General features: G+C 35.7%; 1 protein-coding gene across 7 annotated transcripts in view; it reads left to right on the forward strand.

The window, feature by feature from the left end:
- SENP6 (SUMO specific peptidase 6) overlaps positions 1 to 16,851 on the forward strand; it is an 80,372-nt gene that overhangs the window by 45,978 nt on the left and 17,543 nt on the right. For all 7 annotated transcript variants that reach the window (XM_035543148.2, XM_035543149.2, XM_035543152.2 and 4 more), the window contains 7 exons: positions 800 to 945; positions 3,968 to 4,370; positions 5,326 to 5,558; positions 8,000 to 8,170; positions 8,862 to 8,904; positions 13,005 to 13,184; positions 16,155 to 16,381. In XM_035543148.2, the coding sequence (XP_035399041.1) occupies positions 800 to 945; positions 3,968 to 4,370; positions 5,326 to 5,558; positions 8,000 to 8,170; positions 8,862 to 8,904; positions 13,005 to 13,184; positions 16,155 to 16,381 (1,403 nt within the window). The remainder of the gene's footprint in view (positions 1 to 799; positions 946 to 3,967; positions 4,371 to 5,325; positions 5,559 to 7,999; positions 8,171 to 8,861; positions 8,905 to 13,004; positions 13,185 to 16,154; positions 16,382 to 16,851) is intronic.

Consider the following 16,851-nt stretch of genomic DNA (forward strand, 5'->3'; position numbering starts at 1 on the left):
GTAGTCTGTGAACCAGCAAGACTATCTGTATGTATTGAAAAATATTTATGTTCATATATGTTAAAATTGTAGCCTTTAAAAAAAAAAGTTCCAGGATGGAGACTATAATTAAATAGTGAGTCTAACTGGCATTTTTGCATTAAATTGAAATATAAGGCACTGTTGTACAACATACTGAAAAGCCCCTTTTATAAGGAGATCTCTCTGTACACTGTTAGTTTAAATAGAGGATGTGTTTCTTTGTTCCTGTGCTCTTCTAGTATTTAAATTAACGCCCCAATATAAAACAAGATATGGTGGTATAGTTCAGTGTACTGCTGAGTCTTGCGCTGATGGAATAAATCCTAAATTATGCAAAATATTTTCAATTGTTCTGAATTCATTCACCAGCAATCTTTTTGTGAAAATTACCAGCAGCAGCATCTGGCAGATCCTCACCTCCGTTCAGTAGCAAAGGCTTCATTCTAGTTGTCATAAAGTCTCCCATAAGGCCAAAGAGAGACTTTGGCCTTGAGATTCTGCAAGGCCAAAGTCTCCTCTGAAGATGTGAAACTAGAAGTTGTAACCAAGAGACGCAAAAATAGTAGTAATCAAACAAAATCTTAAGTATTATTTTAGGGATTTTTTTTATTTATACAACAAGTCATAAGACACTTCTTTATGTGAATGAAACGGTATAGTTTGTTGCATGTTAAAAAAAAAAAAAAGTTCAGATTAGTGTTTATAAAGAAGTAAGTTGACCATAATTGCATCTGAGCAGACATTTTTTGTTAACGTTTGCGTTTTTTTTTCCTCCTAGACAGTATAATGGAAAACACAGAAGAGTCGGAATCAGAATCGGAATCTGAAATTAAAAGAAAGGTGCAACAGAAACGTCACTGCAATTCATATCAGTCTGACTTGTCCCTATCTTCTTCTACAAAAAAAGGCTTAACCCAGTTAAAGGTGGGCTGTGTGTTTTTTTTTTGTTTGTTTGTTTTTAAGTTTAACTGTTCTAAAAATCCTTCTAGTTGGGAGAAGAATGTAAACATTTAAACTGAAAAAAGTTATGGCAGTGCAGATATTTAAGTGTTAATACTGATGCCAACTGTGAAATACATATTTTGTGAATTGAACAAACAGATGATGCGCTGGAAAGCAAAAGAGCCTGTGTTTAAATTGATTGGGGAATCTGATCCATGGTTATTGGGATAAACCAGGAAGTGACACCTTTGGTTTGCTATCGTAGGGGAATAATATTTCACGCTTTGATGGAATTTATTTAATACAAAAATGCATAATTTTCAGTACTTACATAAATAAGGTTGGTGTCCTTGAGCCAGACCATGTGTAGCTGACCACAGTGCTGCAAGAAACTGTTCTCTATCTCCCTGATGGAAAAAGAGTTAGACTTGATTACATTGTTTCAAGATCTTGATTTCATTTCCAAAACCACAGGACAGGTTTCACTTGTAAACAAAATTTAATAATTACATCTGGTACTTTTTCCCATGAGTGCTCGCAGTAAAATGTTCAAACAGTAAGCTTAAAAATGAGAAAAAAACATATGTTACTAATCAGAGTGTATTAGGAGATTGCAAAAAGAGATCAACAATGATACAGCCTCACAAATTTTGTCAAACAGTTACATTTAAGTTCAACCTCTGATAAGTGCCTAAATTACTGATCACTTAAAGTTAGGGGGATATGCCCTTACTTTGTTCCCTGTGCTCTCAGCAAGCCACTGTTAAAAGTACAGCACAGGGCTGGATGAACTTTTACTCCTGTCCCCTAGGAAAGTTATGATTCGGTAAGATAGCACAGTTTGTGGATACGCTTTCTGGATATAGGACCTATTGTGTTAATCTGAGCTTTGTGTTTTGAGTAGAAACATAACTTTTCAGCAGCTTAATAGCTGATTAGAGGGGAGAAAGTATGGTTATGGACATATTAAGGGGATAATTATATTGCTATAAATTACAAATTCATAGATGAATATGAAAAACCAAAAGAAATCATGCTGCAACTGATTTTATTAGCAGAAATCTTTGTTTCTTTTTAAACAGGTTAAGAGTTTAATCTTTTGCCTTAAATCAATTTAATCCTTTAACAGTGTTTTATGCATCTGTTGTGAACCATATGCTTTTTCGTGAAGCATGCACTGCGACAATATGTAGATGATCCATATAGGTGTTTATGGAACCTTTGAACAATTCAAATGTGTTAATTGTGGTTTTATGCCAGAGGAATTACAGACAACTAGCTGCTTGTCAGGCAAAGTGCAAATGGTATTCATCTTCCTATACTGTAACAGGTTGTATTTCTTAATTGTTAAAAATTTACAGAAGTTTTATAGGAGGGAGGATTGCATTTCGTATGTACTTAGTGAAAAACAAAAGTTTTGGATGCTAAAACTTACAGAGATAGGGCAGAGTCATAGAATATTTGTATTTTGCATATGATATATTATTCAAGTCATGAAGCTGATACAAGATACATTAGGTAGAACTCACCTGCTTAAGTAGTTATTCGACGTCCAGCTTAAAAAGAGTATGTCCTTCGGAATTAAACACGGCTACCCCTACCACCAGAATGCCTGCTCTCAAACCATGGAAGGGAATTTATATTCAATTTTTGGTTTGTGCTTGAGGCGGAGGGCTGCAGTTATTCTGTACTTAAGGTCTTTGAGGTATGATAGGCTATTGAATATTTTCATGTCTGATTGAAATTCTTCCATGTGATCAACTGTATCTCTGTAAAAGGTACATTCTGTAACTCAGCATTGAGACGCAGCACTGATACTCCTGTCACTTGCTATGTTATCCTACTACTCATATTTAAATGTCTGATGGGCTTTTTATACTTTTTTTCATCTGTTTTGCTATGGTATATATAGCTTTGTTAAATTGCAGAAATGTTGTGGAAAATAGTATGTTCTCTTTCTATAACCTTTTTTTTTAGTCTTGCTTTTAAAAATGAGGACCCTACACTTCAGGAAATCCTCTTTATTGTTGTTCATGGCTGGGGATGGGGTATGCAAATTGTGGTAGATATGTTTTGAAAACAGGTTCAGAAATTTGTTGTGGCTTTTAGAAGGTTAGCGTCTTCCATAGTTCACAGTAGAGTGAACTTCTGAAAGTGTCATTTGACCTCAGTGCTGCAGGAGACAATAATGTACATTAAATTTCAGTTCTAGGGTTGTCCCATATTCAGTTCAGTAGATACTCAGTAGCTTACATGTTACTATCAAATACGCTTAGACATGGAAGTCCAAGTTCTGCGCTCTTAATAGGTAATACTCTTTATTACTTTTAATTAAGTAGGCTCTAGTAGATGTGAGAGAAACAAAACCCATCTCTTTGCAGTAATAATGATACAGCCTCCTTTTTTGTAGCCTGTTTCCTCTAGAAAGTCTGGGAAACACCTTTTCCTCAAGTCCTGTTTTCTCTTCTGTGATACTGGACTGTAGATCAGTGTATTTCATTTTCTTCAAGTTTTTTAGAGGAGTGATTTTCTACATGGTTTGCCAGGCCATTAGAAGATGTCTTGGGAGGACAAATGAACTTAATGATTGAGGAGACTGCTTCTAGTTCTTAGCATTGCTCTGTTGATCCTCAGGTTACTTTATTTTTGTCCAATGTAACTATTTTTACAGAAATGATGTAACTAGACCTTCTTGCTGATGAGTTACATATGAACTATGATGCTGATACATATAAGCAGGGTGCAACCTTTTAATACAGAAAGAAAAAAGATAAGTCTGAACTGCTGAACATTAACTTGTTAAAAATTGCCACATTGCCAAATTTCTAAATGAAAAAAATATAACTGAATTTTAATATTTGCTTTGAGTGTTTACTGTAACTGCTAATATACTGTTGTCAATTTTCATTCTGAACAGAAATTAAATGCAAACTTTGGAAATGATATCTTTGTTGATCTTAGTTACTGATCAGGGTTTGTTTTTTCCTTCCTTCTTCTTTTCTAGCTTTTGGAACCAATTGATTATTCTACTGATTGCCCAAATTGTGGGCGGGCAAATGAAAACCAGACCAAATGCCGACATTGTGAAAATGTTTCTCTTAAGGATTTGCAAAAAGTCTCCAGACAAACTGGAACATTAGGTGAATCTATGGGACCTTTATCACGTTCTTCAATACACCAGAATTCAACAGGGCAAAAATCTTCAGGTACAGGGTTCAACACAAAGAAGTTTTATAGTTCTGCTGTCGGGAAAGGTCCAGCGGATATTCTACTGGGTAATGAAGTTGTAGGACATTCTATGTTACGACAGAATGGAAAAGTTGGTCTTATAACTGGGACAAAAAATACTAAAATTACAGGAAGCTTAAGACAGAGGAGTACAAGACCATCTGAACTAAATGATCCAAGTAAGTATCATTTCATGAATATAGCCATAAAATGAAAATGCAGAACATCCTGTAATGAAGAAACTTTCCACACAAGCTTACGTTGTTTACTTTTGCCTGGAATTTTTTTGTGGGTATGTTTTTGGGGTGGGGACATAACATACTTTTTTAATGTCTTTTGTCATATACTGAGGTACTCTTTGAGAAAGGTGAACACTGGGGAAAACAAAAATTTTTTTTTTTTTTAAAGACTTAAACTTTACACTTTTTCTAAAAAGCATTCTTAGCAGAGTTGTCATCCATTCCCATGAAGAAAACAGTCTTTAACATAGTTTTTCTGTTTTTTTCTTTTTACTCATTCCTTCTCTTTTCTTCTGAGCTATAGATCTGAACACTGTCCAGGTTTTCTCATTTACTGAAACTTTGTTCTGTATAAAATGTTAATATTCGTTACTTTATCTGCGTGAACTCACATTAATTGATAAGCAGACAGGAACTGGAATTTGGAAATTATGGTTCTAGTTCTGTGCTTAGTTTATTAGACCATGTTGTATTTTACTGATTTGAACAACTTAAGTTATAACTTCTCTGGTCAGTTTTTCTTTACATTACCTGTGTAACATAACCTTTTAAAAAATAAGCTCTTCAGCAAAGAGGGGCTTAAGTTAGACTTAAGCTGTATTGTTCACTGTCAGTTTTTTGTTGAAATAGGGCATGGATGACTTCATTTCTGTGTCTAGAGGGAAACTGATGATACATGTTTCTCGTACAGCTAGTTATGGGAAATAAAAAGTGAGGGAGAGAGCACCTGTGAACAGATTCCAAATAAATATTAATAAAAGTATAATATAATGATAAATGTGGACTGTTTTTGATACTGCAGGACAACTACATAAATTACTTCTAAGCTATTGCTTGCAAAGAAATTTCTGTTAAGAAAAATGTAGTGGTTGAGAATTTAATATTTTCTGTTTAGTTGTTTTGTCTAGTGATGATGATGAGGAGGAGGATAGTGGCAGCACTAGGAGAATGGAAAGCATTTCACCTCGTCCTGCAGATTCAGCCCGCTCCTCCCCAGCTCCTTCTACAGGAAAGGTGGAAGCAGCATTAAAGGAAAACAGTTGTGGAATAGAACAGAGAATAGGTAGTATTACAACAGAAACAGAAATTGCAGTCACACTACCAAGAAAAGCAAGAATGAAAGATCAGGTACTATTTCATACTTTGTTTAAAGAAAACAAAAATCAAATCATAAATGGGAAATGTAAAGGTTTGTCTTGCATTGTTGTAAATAGGCTCTATTTGATTGCTTATTTATCAGCTCAAATAGTATCTTTGCTTATATAATACTGGAAACATAAGAAAATTTGTTAAATTTTTCAAGAATTCATAATATTTGAATTATGCTTTTAACATAGATGTTTCCGTGTTGAATGCGTGCTCTTTGAGTCTGTATTGGGTACCTCTGTGAAACTGAAGGGCCATCTTAGTTTGCAGAAAAACATCAGTACTAGCTGTTTCTTGGTGAGACTTCGGACATAGGAAGTTAAAGGTGAAAAAGAAACGTTGGGAGCAATAGTGGCCCTTTACAATTAAAATACTTTGACAACTGTCCCAGTTAATAGCACTTACTTGAAGGATTTCATGGTGGGGCTTTTGTTTTTTAGTTGAGCACTACTGCAAGAATTGGATAAACAAAGACAAAAAAATGCACCATGAGCAGACTCCTTAAGTGCTGTCAAAGGGGACAGCTTTCACGGTATGTTAAAAACTTAACTACCTCAATAGTGAGCCAGCAGGAAGAACAAACGCCCTGTGACAATTGTTGAATTACTACTACTGATTAAAATGATTCTTGGGTCACTTGACCAGTTCCACTCTTGAGGATTTGGTCCAACAAGAGTATTTGATTAGATTTCCACAGTCTCAATTTTTTTTTTTCTGAGGTAGAACACTAAAGGATGTCAAAACCTTCATGCTAGATTGAGATTAAAAAGCCAACATTCTAGTACCGTAATTAATGAAATGGTGTGTGTATAATATGGTGGACAGATTGTCATCAGTATAACTGTGAGCCTCTCACAGTTCTAGCTGTGGGGCTAAAAGCTTGGGCAATAAATAGTTTTGAATTTCCCTTATTCTGACATTATTTGCTGGATTAACGGAAAGTATTGCACTGTGAAAGCATGGGTGTCTCCTTTTATATGCACGTTCCTCTTCACTCCCCTTAAACAACCAAGTGTTATATTGGAAATATACTGCATACTTGAGAAAAAAGTAGAAAAGAGCTTTATTTTGAAAATGGGTATACAAATGTTTTGTGTGAAGCTTAACGTAAACTTTGCCTTAATTCAAGAAAACTACCAAGAATTGTATCAGTGTGTTTGTCAGCCTGAATTTAAAAAAAAAAAAAAAAAAAGCTTTAGGATAGTTTGTTTTTTCTCTGTAAATATTAATTCATTCTTCATTCTCAGGTTACTCGAATATAGTGCCACTTCAAGGTTTTCTGTGTTACTGCTTGTCTGTGATTTGAGTTTTGAGTTTTTAATAATGTTTAGGTAGTCCAGTAGACAAAGGGACAGCTATATTCAGTAAGAGTCCTAGGAAAATATTTTAATTGCAGAGATCTAGATCCTCTTCCCTCTTGTTTTCTCCCCTGTATTTAAGTGAAGTATCCAAAAGAATATTATGAATTATGGCCAAGATAGGCTAGTGATTAAGGATGCTGAAATAACTCTCCAGATTTAATCATAATAGAAATACTGAGTCCCTTAAAAATCCTTTTCTGTGGGAGTTGAATTGTATTTTGTAACTGACAAGAATGTTTATTAATGGACAGTTTTATGAAATGAGAAAATAAATACCCAAGAACAAAACTGGAACAGAAAATCCTTCAAAAACGTAGAGCAATTTAAGCAATGCAATAGATAAATACATATGCTTCTCGTGGCTCTCAGCCAGCTTGCTTTCTTTTAAATAGTTTTTCTTAAGATTGTTCTGTTGGTAGACAGGAGGCTTAATTGAGATTAAAGCTTCAGTCAGCATCCAGAGATTTTCTTGAGCTAGAGCCAAACTCCACATGGCCTTTTCCTCAGTGTTAGTCTTCTGATACTGGATTCTGTCCTAAAAACATCTTAACAGTTCTGTAGAGTTCCTTTATGGATTTTTTGATTGTGCTTATTTATTTATATTTCTTGAAGAGTCTACTCCTAATGTTTTATTGCACTGTACTTCAGTAATAAATCAGTATTTTTAGTCACCAAAAGTCTGTGCTAATTTGGGATGCTTGTACAGCATTAGCGTTTTTATATAAATAAAAGAAGTACATTAAAAAAAAAAAAAGCTTATTTTGCTGGGCTGTACACTGTTTCAATACAAGTAACCAAATTGTTTTTTGGTGACTTTGAAATGTTAACAAAATGTCTACAAGTGTAAACTAACTATTTTTCCTAAATCTCACAATATTAACATCACGCCAAAAGCCTTTTAGGAGTTTTCAACCTTTGTATATGGTTGAGGTGGATATTACAATACGTAGTCCTGTTGATTAACAAAAAAAGTAGCCAAAAAATTAATCTGTGCTTTTTAACAGCCTGTTTTAGCAATAAATCATAGTGAAAAATTCTGAAACCTTGAAAATTACTTTTCAGTTTGGCAACATTGTGTCTAACACTCCAATAAAACGTCGTAAACTTATTTCTCAAGAAATTGTAACTGAGACTGTACCTCTAACTTACCAAAGTCCATGTGAAAGTGTCATTCTGAACTGTCGAAGTATACGAATAGGAACCCTACGAAGAATGGTAGTGGAACCTGTGATTGTAAGTAATCTTGTTATTTGAAAAAAAAAAAAAAAAAAACCTTTCTGTTTTTGATTGTTATTTTCATATGTGAACAATGTAGTATTTTGCCTTTATCTGTGAAATGGCAAGTCTGTCCCTAATTTCAGAGGCTGTGATTCACAAAGACATGAGAACTATACTGTTGCATACTATTTAGTTCTGGTGTTAAATAGAAACATCAGGTTTGCAAAACGCTTTCCTTTTCATTTGTTTATTTTGGGGTGGAGGTGATGGGGTGAATTATGGATTAGTGTTGCAAGAAAATTGAATGCAATACGTACCAAAAAAAAAAAAAAAAGATTTTTATAGATGGGGGAAGAATCATGTCTTTTTCTGTATGTGTATAAATTTGCTTCTGTTGAACAATATTTTTTGTTCTTCAAAATTCTCTTTTGAAGATTTTATTCTCCCACTATTTTGTGGCATTTTTAAACCTTTTTGGAAACAGAGTACTTCAGAGACATCTGAAGTGTCAACAGTCAGTATGACTGAAAGAGACATGGAAGAGCAAAGAATATACTTGGTTCCTTGAGTTGTGCTAATTTTTGAATTACATTTTATTTTTTTATTTTAAAATTTTAATTACTCGAGTATTAAGTTGTTAAAAGGCATTGAGTCAGTTTACTTACGGAGAAGAATTGAAATCTTATTTTTGTATTGTCTTCCACAGTTTTGTCTGGATTATATCAAAATACGCCTAGAAAGTCAAGAAGGTGAGTACTTGTTTCGTTTTATGTTAATGCTGAATACATATTTTTTGAATGAAGTGACTTTACCTAAAGGAATTAACAGGTAAATCATAATGAAATGTCAATTCTGGTTTTTCTTTGTGTTTAATAAATTATATTCTGTGCTGGTAATCATCAGAAAAAAAATAATAATCTAGAGTATAAATCTGAGCTGAGCTGCCTGGTGAATAAAGGCAAAACAATTTTGCATTATCTCTTCTACCTACTGACAGAAAGAAAATCCACAGATGGGAATTAGCAATTTGTGGTGAGCATGCAAATGGGCTTATTAGTTCTTCCCCCTCAACTTAGTTGAAGAGCTGTGGTGATTGGCAGAGATCTTCATTAAAACGGTTAATAAAAACCACAGGCAAGAAAAACCTCCTGTGAAGCATGTTACCTTTTATTACTTTGAGTTCTTCTTTTTCAAATGCATAAATAGGGAGTAAAAAGTACACAGGTGTCTTACACCTTTCTTGTGTATATCTCCCTTTAAACTTTTTTCTCTAGCGTATAGCTTGTATATTTCATGCTACTGAAAGAAATACAGCGCCATTGTTTAGGAAATGGCGAGCTTACAATTATTTCTCTGTTTTCTTTTTTTAAAAATGTGGTCCTAGCTCAGTTTGCCTTTTGATATTTGTAAAAGGTAGCCATTAGTTTTTGTAATTAATATCATATGCTAAAAGCTGCCTTTCACAACCTGTAAAAATAAGTGTACACTTTTCTCAGTTAGGTGATTGTTGCATCTGAGATATAGATGTATAGTTACTACTGTTTTTTTCATGCATTAACTGCATTAACCACTCAAACCTACTAAAATTGGTAGAACGTGTCTATCAGGCATCTGCATGTGAAGTTATTTCAGTGTGACTTGATCCTTCAATAGAATAAAAATGGAGACTCCTTAAATGTTGGGTTAATTGGAACATTTAGCGCTTTTCCATTTTTTTTTTATTTCTTTTTTAGTTTTTCATCTGTAGGAGGGTGGGTGTATTCCTTGCTCCATATCTGTTAACGTAATCATACCATGATTTGTTCTGATACAAGTTAAGGTCTTGAAATAAAAATGACACCAAATATTTTGTTTTTCTTGAGGTTGATTATGTTGGTCATGCTTTTTCAGGGAGAGGCAAATGTTTTGAACAGCTGTACGAACAGCAGTAGTGTCCTGCCCTGAGTTTGATTTTTGTGTGTATAAACACGTCAAATTCTCAAAATGCTCTCTACATCCTTTGTCAGTTTTCTGCAATTCCCAATCGGCATTTCAAGGAAGCGGCTTTCTATTTCTAAATAGTAAAATAACTTTTCACATTGCCTTTAGTGATAACTACTGTTGTCTATCATGTATCGGTGTTACAGGAAAATATAGTACACAGGTTGAATTGTTTATGGTGAAATGTGTTATAAGATGCCTATATTAAGGTAAAAGAATGGATGTAATTTAAATTTTTATCTGAGTAGTAGGTAAGTCTTCCTTTTACATAAAAGAGTTGCAATTCAGTATTCTCAACTGTAATGCAGACACAGTTGCAAGGATAGAGAGATTTCTCCAAAGACTGAGCAGGTCATGTTTTGGCAAGGGCCTTCTATCTGGACATGGTTAGAAGTGTGCCTTGGTTAAATGGGGTGAATCCAGTTTTAAGTTAGAATTGTTGTTACTTTGGGCTACCTATGAAAGTTGGAAGTGAAATGAACCTAATTAAGGAAAGTGTGTGCGTTGAGGAAAGAGAAAACTGAAGTATTACTACAGAGGAAGAGGTATTACAGGCCCAATCTTAGAAAGCTATTCTGTTGTTTGTTAGAAAAGAGGGAGAACTCTTTACAGTCATTTATCCAGAGGGACTCAGCAAGCTGGAAAAATGGGCTGATAGGAACCTCACGAAGTTCAACAAGGAGAAGTGTAAAGACCGGTACATGGGGAGCAACAACCCCAGGCACACAGTTCATGCTGGGGGCCACCCAGCTGGAAAACAGCGTGGCAGAAACGGACCTGGGTGTCCTGGTGGACACCTAGTTGACCATGAGACAGCAATGTGCCTTTGCAGCAAAGAAAGCTAATGGCATCCTGGGACACATTAGGCAAAATATTGCCAGCTGGTCAAGAGAGGTGATCCTTCTCCTCTGTTCAGCACTGGTAAGGTCCCACCTGGAGTGCTGTGTCTAGTTCTGGGCTCCTCAGAACAAAAGAGACATGGACAGACTTAAGGGAGTCCAACGTAGGGCCACCAAGATGATAAAGTTACTGTAACATCTCTGCCATGAGAAAAGGCTGAAAGCTGGGACTGTTCAGCCTGGAAAAAAGAAGGTTCAGGGGGATGTTATCAATGTCTAATAAATACCTGAAGGGAGGATGCAGAGAGGATGGAGCCAGGCTCTCTTCAGGGGTGCCCAGTGCCAGGACAAGAGGCAGTGGGCACACCCTGAAACACAGGAGGTTCAGGAAACACTTCTGTTCTGTGAGAGTGACTGAGCCCTGGCACAGGTTGCCCAGAGAGGTAGTGGAGGGACATGGTCCTGGGTAAGCAGTTTCAGGTGACCTTGCTTGATCAAGGGGAGTTGGACCAGATGATCTCCGGAGGTCCCTTCCAGCCTTGACTATTTGGGGATTCTGTGATAAACCTTCATTTACCTGCTAGCTTGATTGTCTCATATGTTAGTCTCCAGGGAGATAAAGGAGAGTCGGTGCAAGGAAATGGATTAGTTAGATCCATGTAGGACATATTTCTGCTGCTCTTTGCCTGATGAGATGAAAAAGTACTGTTACGAGTAATAAATCGTGCCCAGTCGTCTTGAATGAAATGTGGTTGCTGCAGTCTGACCCAGAGCTGGGCTGCTGCTTCTCCAGCTAGTGGGGTAGGGGAGGTTTAGAAGGAAAGGGGAGCTGCTTTGCTCAGCAGTAGCTTTAGGGGCCACCACTTCCAGTCTGCACTGAATACTTCAGTGTGGATAACTGCTGAGCTGCAGGCTCCCTTTCTATCCAATATGGGAGAATGAATTCATTTGCCAGCACGAAGGGAGGATGTAAAGGGCTGCTGCTGCACATTGGCTGCTCAAACACCAAAATAAGGATAGGGAAAGAGTTCAGATGCCCGCCACTAATAATTAGTAAGAACTGTTAATAATGGTAAGGTAGAAAGCAATTATACGTCTTTAACAAAATAAAAAAGAGGAATCTGGTTTTATGCAGCTTGTTCAGGGTCATGCAAATTAAGTCTTTTAGGTTGTAACCATTTAACTAATTTTTACTCACCATCTGTTGGGTCATAAAATACAAGAAATTAAGAAAGGTCTTAGTTTATTCAGGAGTTCCCTGCTGTGTCTCTTCCCTTTTTATTTGGAAAGGAAGAGGAGGGGGACTTCGTTGCACTGGTTGTTTATTAGAAGGAATTTATGTTGGTTCCATTTTTCCTTCTATCCTGTCTAGGTATTGTTCCCTCAGGGATATAGTTACTCGGGTAGAGGTTGCCATTAACCATGTGATAGAATGGTAGAAGATTCTGCTAACTAAAGCTTTAAGTGACTCCCATTAACCATTTTTCTGATCTAGAAAAAATTACTGGCTTTGAATTTGGTGAAGAAAAAAAGTTGAAGGAATTCTGACTTCCCGTATTTTTCCTTCAATTTTTATAATTCAATAAAACCCACGAAATACTCAATATTGGCATTTGCAGCATCAGATGTGTTAAAAACTTACTACATAGCTGCATTTCTCTTTTTTTAGTGATAAGTTGAGAGCAGGACTTTATTTCCATGGGCAATTAGATTATTTCTCTGCATGTATTTTATTCTTTTCATTTTAAAGTTATTTTTCATAAGGAAATTGGACAAAGATAAATCTTTGAAGCAACTTTACAAACCTGTCATAAAATGTGTCATAGCAATATTTGCAAATTTAAATGATACTGGAGATACCGTTTTTCTGTGGAATAAGGACTAAATTAAAGTGGGTGAGAAGAAATTAAAACTTCATTTGAAAGTCAATGATCATGCTCTGAATTCTTGTTAAAATCCAGGGGGGAATTATGAAGGAAATCTATATATTTTGACTAGGTTTTGATATATTTTTCATGATTTTCTTCTAGAATCGGACAGTGATACTCGAGAGATCAACCTGAAAACTTCAGAACTTACCAAATGTGAATGGTGTAGTGTAAGAAAATTGCCAGTAGTTTTTCTACAAACAGTACCATCAACCTGTAGTAGCCTAAGAGACCAGCTGAAAATGAGTAAAGATAATGTCTGGTACGAATGTAAAGGAGACAGTAAGTAAATCAATTTTAATCAACTATTTTTCTTTTGTATATGGGCATGTATTTGTATTACTATAACTTTTTTATATGGGCCTTCATATTTTTATGACTGCTTTTGGTATACTTGCCTCCGCTTTCTGTTCTGTTCTGCTTACAGGCCTCAGTTTGAGTAGAAATTTGTGTGGGTTTGTGTATTTTTTTTCCCCATATGATTGTAGTGATATTCTGATACAGACAAATACCTGCTTGGAAAATAAGTGGATTGTCTTCATGTATTTTTAATTTAATTTCAACATCGTTTTCCTCAAAGGTCTAGCATGTTAATATACACTCTATTTTTTAATTAGCTTACAGTCCTTTTCCCTTAAATAGCCTTTTCTTTAGGTTAAGTTTTGTGGTTATTTATACTTGCACTCAGCTTAACACATGCATGATATGTTCAAATGGAGGAAGAACTCCTTCAACAGTCTCACTATTGTGTGTTTCCACGACAGAATACAGTTAGAATAACCTCATCCACCTTTATAAAAGTAGGAACTTTAACACTCCTTACAGCTACAAAAATAGTTAGAGAGCATGTAAGGGGATGCCAGAAACAATCCTGGTAGCAGGGATTTTGACAGCAGGCAAACACAGGTGTTCGCAAGTGAACAACGGAAAAGCTTCCTGAGGGACCTCAGGAAGAAATACTTCCCTTTCCACATCTCTCAGCCTTTCTCGCTCTACCACTGCAAGCCTTTTTTCCGCTGAGACTATGGCTCTGAGCTAGTTTTTGCACCCAACTGCTTTATAGTCCTTGATATTTATGAATGCCTTATGATAACACAGTTACTATTTGCTTTCCAAGCAATGTAATTGCTTGAAGCCTGAATTCATAGCTGTGTAAGCAACATTGTGTAGGTGCCTAGTTCCCAAAACCCAGTTAGACATCTAAATTCTGTATGCAGTGAATTTGGAGGTAGACTGCTAAAGAACTGTTTTCACACCAGGTAACATGCTTAGTTAAGAATAGGAAAGGGTTGCGTGTGTGTCTGAAACTCTTCTCTTACAGAACAGGTCCATGCAGCTCTGAGTTAGCCTGCTACATGAGACTGGAATCTGCAGCTTGAATGTTAGTCCTATATCTGGGTGCCTAAGTCATTCTTCTTAGGGGCTTACTGCCTTTTTTATTTTTCAGATGATGTGAAGAGGTAGTATTTGTACAACAGCTGATTGATCCAACTCATGTTCCCCAACTTCTGGTCAAGGTGTAGGCCAGGCTAACCTGTTGAAGCTAAGCCACTGTACCAAAAGAGCATGAGAGAGAGTGGGATGGTGTTTTGTTCCCATAATATTCACCTGGGGTAGAGAGGTTTTGGTTCATTTACATGATAGGGCCTGAAAGCAGGGTTACTCTCTTGTAGTTGATGAGCTCCCTTCTTCTGTGGAAGGGGTTGCAGATTCTGATCAGAGGGACATTTTAAATTACTTCCTTGTTAAGATTCATACTTTTTAAAAAGGAAAACTGGTTGCCAGTGAATCAAAGAGCCTTAAGAGATTTCTGTTGCTATGGTAACCAAAAATCTGATCAGAGAAAAATAAGTGTTTCTTTTGTGAAATCGCCATCCCAGGCTTTTTTACGTTTTATGTACTCAAATCTTATGTGTCTAGAATAAGAAAGCGTAATTTTATTAGAACTTCGTGCTAGTAGCGTGCAGCGTACAGTTCTGTATCCACTATTGAAAAAAGCACCATGCTTACTTTTCCATCTAAGTCTTGAAACACCATCTCAAAAATACACCTTTTATTTGTTCTGTTTTGTTTTCTTTTCAATTTATTTTTCTAAGCAGTGGATTTAATGCGTGCTACCCTCAGTTAAAGTAGATTTTTTTTTTCAACCTGTCGCTATTTCTAAGAATCTGATGTCTGAAAGATCTGACGTAGATGTCAGTGCTGGGTACCCTTGTAAGTATGATTGTTATGATCTATTTAACTAAAAGGCTGAGGACCTCTGGGCTTGCATACTGTAATAATCTTTACGTGTAAAATTTTCAAAAGCAATAGTGTGTTACAGCATAGCCTTCTGGATCAGGTTAGGACCATGAATCTACCCCCCTGAATCATGGGGTCTCATACGCGGTTTCTCCTTCTCTCTCTCTCTCTCTCTCTCTCTCTCTCTCTCTCTCTTCCTCCCTCCCTCCCCCCCTCCCCCTTCCTCCCTCCCTCCCCACCTCCCCCTTCCTCTTTTGCAGTTACATCTATCAGAAAGCAGGAGAAAAACAGGCAGAACATTTTCTAAAATAAAATATTGTATAGGGGGCTAAGTAGATGGATAAATATTTAATATTTAAAAATATCTGAAATGAATATAATGGAATACGTGAAATGACTGTATTTCTATTCTGTTACATATGTTTCATGCTCATCCTCTGTCTTTTTGCAAACCATTCTTATAATAATCATTGAGGCCACAAAAGCCCATCTACATTCTTAAAATACTTCTTTCCTAATACATTTCCATAGATGAATGTATCTGTTGATTTTTGAGAGACCTCCTGTAGACTTCTTACAGTGTTGACCTAGGAGAAGTTAGTGCATGCAGTTTCCCTGTATGGACAGGAAATTATGCTGGATATGTAATTTCTGCAACTGTATTGGAATGGCAGCGTAGAACTGTAATAAGAAAAAGAAGTATTGTTAACAGAGTCTTAATGTCAGTAAGCAGAGAAGTTCTTAGTTCAAAATATGTTTTGGCTTTGCATTTAGTATGTGCTTTATGTACAAGGTATAATACTTCATATTCCTAAAGGCAGAAGTTGAATGTACACTTTTTGCAAACGTAGGTAGAAGGGATTGGTAGTTACTCCATCAGTCTGTCTGAATAATTGTGTATTGTCAGATGAAAGCATACATGTGTTGGCCTATGGTTCTTTGAAATTTTTTTGTAACTGTGACACATTATTTTGTTACTAAATGAATAATTTTTTCTCTGCTTTGTTTTAGGTCAAGAAGAACAGTATATAATTCTGATTTTTGAAACTGGCCTTGATCCTCATGCAAATTCAATATTTGAAAAAATAATTACCGACATTGGTATTAGAAATAATATTTCTGACTTCTTTGTGAGAATTTCCTTTGAAGAAGCCAATGGCAGGCTTGTTGCATTTACTAAGTGCTTGGAAGACAATTCTAAAGGAAGCCCTTCTCATAGGGAAAACAAAATAAAAAATGTAATTATTTTTGTCTATTTTAGAACAAAGTCATTATATTATTTGGGTTAGAAATATACTAAAGATAGTGTGCTAGTCACTAAACAAACAAAAAAATTCTGAGAATTTCTGCTGGCTTTATAATAAGGATTCTCAGACTGGTCCATTGTGGGGTATGAGGCGCTGGAAAACTGCATTCATGATACTTTTTAGCATGTTTACATTGTTTATAAGTTTGTACACTGGTCCACAAATAATATCATTTAAAATGATTAAGGGATGAGAAGTTTGTAGTATAATTAGACAACATAATTGTTTCCAAGCTCATATACTGGTAAAATTTTGATGTTTCAAATGAGAAATTAAGTTGCAGTTCTATAGTTAAATTTAATTAATGCTTTCTTTAAACAAAACTACCTCTTAAAGAATTTGAGAGTTTTGTGGTTCTGCAAGAAATGAGTACAGACATTACTGTAATAAATGAACTAGGA

The sequence above is a fragment of the Cygnus atratus genome, chromosome 3 (genome assembly GCF_013377495.2).
Source record: "Cygnus atratus isolate AKBS03 ecotype Queensland, Australia chromosome 3, CAtr_DNAZoo_HiC_assembly, whole genome shotgun sequence".
Lineage (NCBI taxonomy): Eukaryota > Metazoa > Chordata > Aves > Anseriformes > Anatidae > Cygnus > Cygnus atratus.